Raw genomic sequence first — 13,495 nt, 5'->3', positions numbered from 1 at the left:
GGTTGTTGATAAACGTATTGATCTCGGACAGATTGGAACCCATTTGCGTACCCTCTCTGAACGATTTGTTTCGATGTTCATGATTAGATAAGTTTACAAGTGTATGACTATCGTTTTTGACATGTTAAATTTGGCATTCCTCTTGCTTCAAAACCGACAAATGGTTGTCATTCATTACACAAATCTAAACTGCATGAAATAACATTGATTGTATTGTAACATTTGAATGGCTGTGTGACTTTGCACTGAACATTCTATGCTTTATCTTTCCATCTACAGAGTTATACCATGGACATTTTTATGCGCCAACAGTGGAACGACCCTCGTCTGTCATTCACGGAATATAATAAAACTATGACTGTTCACACAAAATTGCTCGGACTAATGTGGTTTCCGGATCTCTTCTTTGCTAACGAGAAGAGAGCATACCAACACGACGTAACAACAGACAATAAACTGTTACGATTATACCCCAACGGTGACATTCTTTATAGTGTGCGGTATGTAAGATAATCCATTAACAATATGTTTCATTCATTTACTATCCACTTTTCAAACAAGAACTCTTTTACTGATGGTGGCATATGCTGAAATGAGGTACTCATTCAAACATAGTTATCGAATGATAACAACCTTGTTAATGCCGTTACGCCAAGTTACAAAGTTTTACCGCTTTCACAAGTAGATACTGGTATACAGCTGATGAGCCCAATTGCACACGAGATAGAATTTATACGTTGTAATAGCCATTTTCATTGTCACGAGTATTGAATATACAAATTGCCCTTTACAATTTACATTGCTTTCATATAAAATGCCATGTTGCTAGTATAGTACCAGCTTCCATGATCATGTAATAATGTCATAAAGTCGTAAACGCCTGGAGGCGTACATATAGTAGCCATCTGGTAAAGTGTTGAACACTGTAAAATAATTCCCGCGTTACAGCAAATATCATATGCACAATTCACTATATAATAAAGTTGAATGTACACCTTGCTTACATATCAATAAACAAAGCTAAAATAACATAATGAAAAACCGACTTTGAGACATAGTCAGGATGGTTATGTATTACATGTTCACTTATAACTGTTTATCGTATGTATCAATTGTATTGGTATACTGCCTGTTATACAAACATATGAATATCATATGATGATAGTACTTGACGAATGTGCTAAATACACTATATCTGGTACGTTTACGCACAGTGAACTGGACACATCATTTTGTATAATTACTGAGGCCTTCAAGTCTGGTGTATGGCATATGGTTCGCCCTGAACGCTACCACACGGTTTTTAAAAAAAATAATGGTGATTGTTTGATGATTTTTTCAGACTCAGTCTAACCTTGACCTGCATGATGAACTTGCAAAAGTTTCCTATGGATCAGCAACAGTGTGGGGCTCAGCTTGAAAGTTGTGAGTAGCAATTCATTTCATTAATCAGAAGACAGACAGACAGACAGACAGACAGACAGACAGGCAGGCAGGTAGGCAGACAGGCAGCAGACAGACAGACAGACAGACAGACAGACAGACAGACAGACAGACAGACAGACAGACAGACAGACAGACAGACAGACAGACAGATAGATAGATAGACAGTAAGTAAGTAAGTACACACACATCGTATTTTAAGGTCTAAGCATCATTGATGTGGCATGTGTTAGGGATGATTTAAATGTAGTATCGCAAAAATATGCGTCAACCATTGTAAAGTAGCCATACTCAAAAATGCTACATATGCATTGAATGGCATCACACCTGCAATTGATATTAGAAATGAAAACAATGTCAGTTTGCAGTGTATAGCGCTAATTCACCGTCTGTTCATAATGTCTTCCATCAATATTTAGTATTCGTATATAACTCAACATATACATTGACTCAAAAAATTTCAACTTGGCAAGAATTTTGATGCTAAATAATAGATGCTACATGGAATTGATGTTGTCAAGCATATATAAATGTGCAGACTCGATTATTGGATTCTAGATCTACAGTTGATTTATTGCACCCTGGGGTATGTAATATTACGTTATACCGACAATCAACTATACCATTTCTCTATAGATCCAATTAAGTAATAATTATTTTTATACACATATAATTGTAACGTGGCTTTAATTTACCTTGCATCTAGTGACTTTATCCTTCATTTGCATACAGTATACTGTATTAAAGGTACAACAACAAAAATGAGTGTCCAATGGTTATGAAACTTTGGGTCCGAGGCCTAAAAATAAAAATTGTGTGGTTCCGAGTACGCTCAATTTTAGAATAGGAGGGTAGGTAGATGTTATATTTTTCATATGTGAGTGTTTAGTTCAGGTAGTTATGTTTTTCATTGTTTTGCATATGGTCTCTGTGTTATTGGTTTCTTCCCATCAGATGTACAGCCATTACAGATTGAAATAACAGTTTTATATTGTCTGTTTAAGTTGATGTCGGTTTCCGCATCCACTATTTGTCGCGAGACTTCACAATTTTCGCAATTTTATTTATTTTTTTCTCGAACACGTAAAAATGTTAAGGGTCGGCAGTGAAAAACTAGGTAGGGTTGGGTAATCGGAACCAAACAATTTTTTTGTTTATTTGACCGTCGGTTTTTCTTTCTGACGACGCGCTCCAGAATTGGCTTGGACGAAATCAAAAGAGGGAAGCCGATGAGAAAACTAATATGATCTAGGAACGGAAAGAAATTGCTCTTGTCAAGCATATTAACTACGTTACACTGTCAATTAATCCAACAATCTAATATTTCAAATACATAAATAACGGAATTAAAGTACCCTTTACAACTAAGACATTATTAATTGTCTAACAAATTTATGTTATCAACGGATGTCATATAGGAGATGTGATACTCTATAGATGCCCACTTACATCATACACAATTCTATTCAATATTAATATAATATAATTACTATGATGAATGGCACCTTTGTGGTTTCTCGTATATTCTTTTCATTAAACTTTGACAGATGGATCATGGCTGTTACATTAATTATACGACAACAATTATGACAGTATTTTTCAAGTAGTCGCAAGAGGTCGTACTTGCATAGTGTGGCCTCTAGAATCAATGGCTATTAGTGAATAAGAACTGAACATTTTTTTTTCAATGTATCCACTTTAAGTTTGGCAAGATAAAGATTCCCATACTATGGCTACCTACAAAGCAATAACCCTGAATGTATCCAGAGCATACATTTATCTGGATATTGGCCCCAGATTGAACATTATAAGTCCATTTTTCATTTATTTAAGTGAAATATTTTAATACCCTTAAATTAAGTTGCGCGAATTAACGAAATGATTTGAAATTCGTTTTTCTCTTTTGATGTATTATTTGTCATGTTTTAATTAAGCCAATACTCTAATACCAAAATCAAAATACACGCCTAAATATTACACATAAAAATAAAGCATTGCCTGTACGTGAATAGAATTTCCTAACATGATACATATACACAATACATTTTCATTTACATGTACATATCACACGATGTTTAAAAGTACTGTGCATGTGCAAATTGTCAGCAAATAACTGAGTCAAAATTATGCAGTATGAAACGTTTCATACTATAATACTATTTCTAAGAAATATGATTATTTCATTATGAAAAACGAAATCGTAGACATATTTGATATCTTCGCGCATTTAGAAGGGACTTTTCAGTCGTCAAAAAGCACGTCTGTAACAATTTTGAAGATCGATGTGATCGATTTACACGGGGAATTGACTTGTTTAGTTTGGTAATGAATGCAGGAACAATAACTACAAAATGCGTGGCAGACAGTCCTTTTACGTTCGCGATTGCCAGTCTTTTGGGAAAAGTAAGAAATCGTTGGAACTGCAACCGAATGCAGAGCAATTGTATAATTATTGAGATTGAAATATTAGATACTTTTACTGAAATTACTACTAGACATTCCGGAAGACTTGAACATATAAATTTACATGTAATGTCACCAAGTAACATTCCCATGTCAAATATCCCATTTTCAATGAACAGTCAATTCAAATGCTAGGGTGAAAAAAATGGAATTTTCCACAAGTCTTAGAGACTTCGAATTTCCAAAATTGAGTTAAATATGTATGAACATGTAAGAGAAGCACACTTATATATCAGTGAACAAAAGAACAAGTGTTGAAACTTGTCAAAACATATATTAGTTGTTAGTAAAGTGAGCAAGTCACAGCATTCACGAACCCCCTATGGCTTCTTCGTCTTGAGGACAAATGTCACTTAGGCATGGACAACTATCGAGGCCGAGTGACAAATGTGTGACAATTCCTCGAGGTCTCCTAAAGTAATAACCAAATTGCCGTATGTGACATGTGAGAGTATAAACTTGGGAATTTACATCACAAATAATAATCTCCGAGTTCGTTTATTGACAGGGAGGGATAAACTGTTAGCATGCGTATCTCTGAACCTTAACCCCGATTCATCTTTGACATCACTAACTGGAGAGTTTATCAGGGAGGCCACCAATATAATTTTCTTGTATAATATCATGACTCTTTTATGACATTCAGACATTTTCACTCAAGTAGCTGGTGACATTCACCAGCTACGTCATTGTATATTTCCATATCCATGATTACACTTCCATCAACTTTTGTTTCAAACACAATGATAATGTATGATTATCACTAATTGATGCAAAATGCAAATAACATGATAATTTGTCTGTTTCATTTTAAGATGGATTTACAACAGAAGATCTTATTTTCATGTGGCGGGAGGTAAATCCTATCCAGTTAGCTGACGATTTGGCATTACCACAATTCGATATCGTTGGTACCCGAACTATGTCTTGTATGAAGACGTACAATACAGGTACAGTGATCAGGATGAGATCGATACTTCAATGTAGGATTAAAAAAAACTAAATTCGTTTACTTAGGGGGTGAGGGTTTTGGGCCATTTCAGTTTTCATCCTACAAAAACGAATTTACTTTTAATGGATTTGTTTTTACCCTAAATACGTATATTTTCATGTATAAAAGTCGTATTGAGAAATAGAAGAATTGTTACTATTATAATAGTAAATACATGACACTAAAATAAGTAAAGTGTCATTAAAGGAACTATTTTTCCTCACCACTTACTGGCTTTGTATTCATAGTACTACAAACTAATACATACTGGTTTGAATTGATTGTGCTGTCAGAAACATTTTCAATTGTGGCCAATTTAGTTAGAAGGGGGTGGGAGGGGGGGGGAGTCTGAGCCCAAACTAAAAGAATTTGGTTTTGTATTCTACATTGAACTATTTGTCTTGCCCCTTATCTAATATTCCATGCCGTTATGATACAATAGAGGCCAGTACGATGCAATATCCTGATATCGCACCGATACAATGCAATATCCAGATACTGCACTGGTGGGGTACGATACAATATCCCGATATTACACTGGTAGGATACAATATCAAGACATTGCACTAGTTCGATGCAATATCCAGATATTGTACTGGTACGATACAATATCCAGATATTGTAATGGTACGATACAATATCCAGATATTGCACTGGTACTTATACGATACAATATCCAGATATTGTAATGGTACGATACAATATCCAGATATTGCACTGGTACGATACAATATCCAGATATTGCACTGGTACGATAGAATATCAAGATATTACACTGGTACGATACAATATCCAGATATTACACTGGCACGATGCAATATCAAAATATTACACTGGTACGATGCAATATCAAAATATTGCACTGGTACGATGCAATATCAAAATATTGCACTGGTACGATGCAATATCCAGGTATTGCACTGGTTCGATGCAATATGCAGATATTGCACTGGTGGGAGTACTATACAATATCCAGATATCGCACCGATACAATGCAATATACAGATATTGCACTGGTGGAGGTACGATACAATACCCAGATATTGCACTGGTGGGGTACGATACAATATTCAGATATTGCACTGGTGGGGTTACGATACAATATCCACATATTGCACTGGTACAATATCAAGATATTACACTAGTACGATACAATATCCAGATATTACACTGGTACGATACAATATCCAGATATTGCACTGGTACGATACAATATCCAGATATTGCACTGGTGGGGGTACGGTACAATATCCACATATTGTATTGGTTCGGTACAATACCCAGATATTGTACTGGTACGATTGAATACCCAGATATTGTGCTGGTGGGGGTACGGTACAATATCCACATATTGCATTGGTTCGGTACAATATCCAGATATTGCACTGGTACGATCATTATCCAGATATTGCACTGGTACGATCATTATCCAGATATTGTACTGGTACGATCATTATCCAGATATTGTACTGGTACGATCATTATCCAGATATTGTACTGGTACGATCATTATCCAGATATTGCATTGGTTCGGTGCAATATCCAGATATTGCACTGTTTCAATTCGATGCAGTCAGTAAAACAATGCTCTACACTAGAAAAATTCTCCAATCGGAAATTGCAGAAGCACAGAACGTGGCATATGTTAGTTTTAAGCATTGTATCCCAAATATAGCCGCAATAAATTGTAGCATTAGTTCTTCGTTTTGACCCTTTACTTGTCCCTTTTTGAGCGTTTTATTCAGATTCCGTGTTTGCACTCAAAACCAACTTTAGCTTAGATTTCAATATTCCTACACCTCACTTTCATCAGAGAGACTAAGAATATTTTCTGATCAAATTCGAGGTCTTTTGAAATTTGGAGGTCGAAAATATTAACTTTAACACCAAAGTTAGGGTCAAATATGATTCGACTTGATAATTATATGATGTGGTTTTTGATAACTTGAGAAGTTGATAAATGGAGAGAATAAAGTAGTGTACAATACATATTTTGAAAAACATACCATACTTGGGCACATGCACTAGTTATTGTTTATGAGAATGTCCAGGAAGTAAAGATCCATGGCCAACAATCAGACTTACAGAGAGATAATACTTATAACCCAGTTGTCTGTATAGTCACGTAGGATTTTAAGGCACCCAGTCTTGTGAACGAAAACAACAATTTTCGAAGGTGATATAACAATAGAGGTCATGAGGATTCAATTTACTCACCAGTCTGTTCCAGAAATCGTTGAGAAACCAAATAACTAGATTACTAGCTTATGCAAACGCCCCTCAAAGTACAGTGCCAAAGACATATTCAATGGCAAAGTTGCTGGAAACACGTGTTCCTCAGTTACAATGTGGTTAAAATGAATTGTCAATCATTGGCCTGTTGCTCACAATACCTTGCTAATTTTGTAAATACACACATGTGTTGACCACGCACAGGTGTCTGATGTCCGTTCAAAATCATAATCTTCTTGGCGGTTCTGTAGATAATGCGCGATCACTACAAATGCCATCGAGTTTATCTAGTTACGGTCGCATATAGCACAACAGTCGTCAAATTTACACGTGCGCGCCTCGCGATCGATGGGGAGTCCCATACTATGAAAAAAACCTAGTCGGTAACTAGGACTCTCAAGCACTCCTTTGTTTCTCTGAGCAAACCTTGAATTTACTTGATTTACAAAAGGTCTGTGAACTCTTAAGATATAAGCCAAATGCAACGAGCAGGTCGGAACTTGAACTCGCCGTGATTGTCATCAAAAGGCACCCAGACTTCATCTTATTATACACACGTACCTGATGACGACTAATTTTAATTACTTTCGTGTAATTTAACGATTAACGGACGGAAAAGTCATTTTAATTTTGTTACCGACTTTTCATTCTTTATCACTTTTTCCACAGGAAACTACACTTGCGTCGAGGGTAGGTTCATCTTAGCTCGTCAGATGGGATATTATATGATACAGACTTATATTCCCAGCATGCTTATCGTCATACTATCATGGGTATCATTCTGGATAAGTGCTGATTCGTCTCCAGCACGAGTAGCTCTCGGTATAACAACTGTACTCACCATGACAACGCAGAGTTCAGGCGCCAATGAGACGCTACCCAAAGTTTCTTACGTCAAAGCAATCGACATCTGGATGGCTGTCTGCTTATTATTTGTTTTCGCCGCCCTTGTGGAATTTGCTGCTGCCAATTATACATCGAGGAAAATGATAGAGGAGACACGAGCTAAAAAATTGCGACAGGTAAGATTTTTTTTAAGGTGTGATAAAATCGATAAATCTTAGAATAAATTGAAGGGCAATAGCGGAGTATATATTAAAGCAATTGTGCAAACTGTTATAATATATCATACATGTATGAAAGAATCGTTATGTCATGGCATGTGCTTACAAATGTGTTTAGGTGTGTGTTTGCATGTGTCTGTGTAGTTTGTCAGTGTCTCGGACTTCATGTACGTTTTGGTTTGTGTTTCGACGACATATAATCATTTTTATTGTAATTTTGTCATTCCAGACTAGAAAACCTAATGGTGAATCACAAACGCTGTTGGAAATGAAACAACTTAATACCTTTGTATGTTCCGAGTCTCAGCCGTCGGTATCAACAACAGTACAGGGGACGAGCGCAAAGAAAACCGAGCGAGAAAAAGGCAACGCACAGAGAATCGACCATATTTCACGACTTATTTTCCCATTGGCGTTCTTGGTTTTTAACGTTGTTTATTGGTCTATGTATATGAGTTATTATTTTCAAAGCCCAGGCCCTTAGATAGCAATATAATAAAATAGCTGTGGTTGATGTAGTGCCAGTGTGTGCAGTGTTCAATCGAAGACAACAGAGCATTTAGTAAAAAAAAAGAAAAAAGAAAGGTCTTCCCAGAGTTTGTATCGTGAGATACTAGGATGTCACGTAAAACCGTGAATTAACTTCCTCCACTATCAAGAACATATAGTTGTAAATACGTTGAGTAGAGCTTTATATCAAATTGCTATATACAGAGACTGTGATCTGACGTAGGTAGGATTCTGAGTCAACTTCCGTGGGTAGTTTCATCGATGAGGGTGCTGTCTACACATTCTATCTTATGAGTGTACTTTTGAAGACGAGAAAACTACAACAATACATCACATCACATACACTATCTGTAACGTTAGTCACAGAACGGGTGCATATAGTGAGATATCACATTCAATAAAGTGCTGCCAGCAGGAGCGAATTTTGATAATATTAGCATGTGCTAGTTAAGAGTGACATGCCCTATGTTAGTAAGTTGAAATGGGAGTCTCTTAACATGCAGCAATAAACTACTCCCATAAAACGTATATACTCAACTTGTGGCCCTCTACAGGCTTTTTTAGTCTCAACCAACATGACAATTCGAGAGTGTTTACGGAACAAAATTCCTTCCTAAATAACATTGTGGACAGATAATCTGTAAAACTGTATCTAGTAAAATTGTTCAAGTTTTTTTTCCTTCCAGCATTCTTTTCAGAAAAATGCTGACCCAGATGTATTACACGGAAACTTCACATTTTTTAAAGGTTTTTCATTTTTATTGACCTCATTGTGAGCTTTCATATAAAAAGAACCCCTAAATAAACGCGATAAGATTAGATTTCTAGTGGAACATCATGTCGAGTCGATTTATATCATTAAAGTATTCGTTATCTTGGCAACTGAAATGAAGTAATCATTACACAGTTTTAATATCCAATAGAATTGTTCAATTCATATTGTACTCAATACTAAGGAATTCTTATTTTGTAAAATCAAATGTTTAATTTCTGTTGGTATACATGTGTACCGTATAATAGTTGATAAGCTAGTTCGCGTGTTTACAGCCATACTACAGTGACATAGGACACCCTATATAAAATAGTAATGAGAACATGAATATATTGTACATTTCTACAGTATTGACCTTACTTTGCTTTGTAAACTATTAAGTTTAAAATTACTACCATTTCAACTTTAAAACCCAGAGGCAATTATCAATTTTAGAATATTACAAATAATATTCGGAAAACACCTGAAACAGTGACGAAATTAGAACAGTGTCGTTAAAATAGCTACGACTAATTACATATAGACTTCCATAGCAACGTACTGCAAGTTGTTAAAATATTATGTAGATTATATTGAAAATATTCTATCGTTATAGTATATTATTTCATCCAACCCAACGTGCTGTTGATGGACATTGATTGGGGAGATTGCCGATAAAATATAAACGAAATGATTTCACTATCTGGCCGTTGAGGGAGATCGTGAGACAAGAGTTAAGTTTACAGAATTTGTCAATCTGCGAGGAATCTCTCAGATAATGATATGATAAGTCCCGATAGCAATACGATGATGTCAACGGTATCAGGACAACTGCTCCCTGGATAATTGCCCCAGCTGTATAATTGTCCCCAAGACAATTGCACCCCCCGCCCCATGTCAACATGTACATTAATTGTTTATTTAATATATAAGCTTTCGGAGCATTTATCATGTATTCATGCATATACTGTTTGTTGCATTATTTGTATATTTCAGTCGAATGTTTTATAGACGATGTGTATTATTAGGAGATATATAAATTAATAATGATATATGAATTTTGACTGATAAAATTATAAAATTATAAAACACAGGAAATATCGAAATACACTATATAGCAATTCAGAGATGATCTCATTCTCGCAAACCAGATGTATTATTTCTTCCGCGACACTGCGAAATAAAAAGTGGACGGTGCCGTAAAAGAGGTTGTGGTTTACGACGATGAGATGGTCTATTCACTATAATGGCTTAGCGACAATTTAGTTAAATGATTACTTTACATGACTCTGAGTGGATGCAGGTCTTTGTTAATCAAATATGTTTGTCTCTGTTTCTGTAAGTGTTTGAGAATGTGAAGGTATGTTCATGAATGTTTATTTCAGTAATCCACAAAAAGTGAGTAATTAATAATCTGGACTTTAGTAATAGTTTGCATATGTAAAACTAGGAATATCGGTTTACGTTTATGTAATTCTATCATATTTATAGTCAAATGGGAAAATTAATAAATTAGAATTGAAAACCAAAATTTGATATGCATATATAGATTTTAGTATATTATATAATATTATAAACCAAGTGGTTAATATCATATACTCAATATCTATGTACTAGCACTATACGAAAAGTCAAATTTACCCACCTTTACCCAACCTTTACCCTAGGTGTGATCCACCTAACCACCATCTCTGTCCAGGGGTAGTTTGAGACGCAGTACCACTTTTGACTGTTTACAAGGCCCAGGTGAGAGATCACCGGGGGTAAATTAAGTCAAAGGTGGAACTTCGTCTCATAGTACCCACATTTACACATCTCTGCCCAAGATTTACCCCGGTAGAAAGATATGGTCAAATATGACTTTTCGCATAGTGTAGTAGTATTGTTTTGCAAATATGATTCTCGCAATAATTACATTTTTGTTCAATACAAATTAATTTTGAATTTATTAGTTATTTAGATTTTTTTTGAAAACTATTCATGTGATGAAATTCATAGAATGTATTGTTCACACACCTTTTTGAAAACTCAAATCACAGACTATTAATAATAAATTAACAAATATAGAAACATAATAGGGCATTTACAGAATATTGGTACTCTTGGTGGTTTTCAGTTCTGTGACAACATTTATGTCTTCTGTCTAGAGTGGTGTACAGAATCGCAACCATGTAGTAATACGGCGCTATACCATTAATAGAACTGAACATCTACGTGAATGTATGCATTTCATTGTGGTTTTACTAGTAAATCATAAAAAGGGGGAAAATAGAAGGATTTGTAGTAGAATTGTAGATGTAGATGTTCGTATATATTTTCAGAAAAAAATGTATGTATATATCTCTACTGTATGTATGTATGTATGTATGTATGTATGTATGTATGTATGTATGTATGGTTGTATGGTTGTTATTCAAGTATGTTATTTGTATAAAATTGAAATAAAATTGTCGAAAACGATATTGTGGAAACTACATGACTGTGTGTAATAACGGTGTTAAAATCCCATTATATGTGACAATATGTTGACAGCTGTGTTACGAGATTGCAATTTGGCTCAAATAGTACCATGATAAATATTGGAAGTAGTTTGCAATAAATTATCGATGTCTTTCTTTCATGCAATACATCATTTTTGAAACGTAAATGGAATAGTTATACTGTAACCAGTCCTTTGTTTAAAAATAATCTCTTAGAATGTGACTGCATCTCCAATTTTGATGAAACCCTCTAGATATCACCTTGAACTCTTTCACAACACTGCTACATCAGCATGGATTACCAGTCAGATTTACTCGTCCTTACGATGAAACTTTTCCCTGGCCAGTTTAAATGCAAGTAAATCATCGCCCAGTATGAAATGAAGATGCAAAACTTGTTCCAGGTATAACTACCAGGCGGATTTTAGTACTGATCATGAACCAGGCCAATCACAGGAATGATATGTGCATACTAAATATATTTGCTGATGTACACAACTCTTTTGGAAAACAAGAGGACCTTACCACGTGTGAACAACCAATAATATTATTAATATCATATTGTAAATACATGAAGCTACTAGTACTAAAATTTTAAGCAATACACACAACAAAATTTGAGAAGCTGAGAACGTTCGACTGCAAAATGTCAGTCTCGTTCACTCTATGATAGAGGGCGCTGTTTGAGATCACATCACAAAGTTTTGTTTGTTTGATCAATGCAGAATGCTCCCAGAGATCTTAAGGAAAAACCATTATTTTTAAGATAAAAATTGTATACCATAATCTTGGTTATAATGTGTTATTGTGGCTGAATTAATATCAGTTGCAGAAAGTAATCATTAGACGTTTCAGGAATTGAATTGGAATGACGATATGTTATTGATGATTTCAGAGTGGTTATACACTTGGACACAGAAAGTAAGCAGCCATGTTTTGAGAAAAATAAAGTTGCTTGGAAGTAACATTTTTAAGTCACTGTGGTAGCATCACCATTTTCTTCTGCGCAAGTAAAGGTACTTGGTGTTAGAGTACATGTTGATCAATCAATCCAGTGACCTATAACCAAGGAGTCAAATTCCCTCTCATATAGATGCGAAAACAAGAAAATATCACTAGCTGATTCACTCTTCCTTGTAAAGTATAGCTCCACTATGTGCTGCTAACAACAGTGGTGATTTCTCCTTGTTTGTAATAGCTTTCTTTTAACAACTAAAACAAGTATATTCGTTGCCATGGTCTCTACAAACATTGTGTAGTTCTGTGTATAAGTAGATATAGACCTGCAACAAATCTCAGGCTGTATTAAACTCTGAAATTCTAAAATTTCTTTATAGCGACAGGTGGATGTATATTTAATTATGTACAGAACTCAAAGTTTCATGATTTCATTATACGAATAGGGAACTTGCAAACCCGCCATGTTGAATGTTGCATCATGGGAAATGTGATAATAAATACTAATAAATACGTATTGTAAACAATACTGTTACATCGTTTGCAACCACGAATGGTCAATTCATAGTTTACCCTGACTATTGTGGGAGGTTTTTTATCGGTA

At 35.1% G+C, this 13,495-nt stretch overlaps 1 protein-coding gene across 1 annotated transcript in view; it reads left to right on the top strand.

Moving 5' to 3' along the window:
• The window catches only part of LOC144438621 (glycine receptor subunit alpha-2-like), a 56,410-nt gene extending 45,543 nt beyond the window's left edge, over positions 1 to 10,867 (top strand). The window contains exons 4-8 of the mRNA XM_078127723.1: positions 280 to 500; positions 1,343 to 1,425; positions 4,722 to 4,856; positions 7,799 to 8,151; positions 8,423 to 10,867. Of these exons, the coding sequence (XP_077983849.1) occupies positions 280 to 500; positions 1,343 to 1,425; positions 4,722 to 4,856; positions 7,799 to 8,151; positions 8,423 to 8,677 (1,047 nt within the window). The 3' untranslated portion in view covers positions 8,678 to 10,867. The remainder of the gene's footprint in view (positions 1 to 279; positions 501 to 1,342; positions 1,426 to 4,721; positions 4,857 to 7,798; positions 8,152 to 8,422) is intronic.
• Positions 10,868 to 13,495: the final 2,628 nt, after the last annotated feature.

This window comes from Glandiceps talaboti, chromosome 8 (genome assembly GCF_964340395.1).
Source record: "Glandiceps talaboti chromosome 8, keGlaTala1.1, whole genome shotgun sequence".
Classification (NCBI taxonomy): domain Eukaryota; kingdom Metazoa; phylum Hemichordata; class Enteropneusta; family Spengelidae; genus Glandiceps; species Glandiceps talaboti.
Note: the sequence above shows the minus strand (reverse complement) of the source record. Positions and strands in the feature narration are given on the sequence as shown.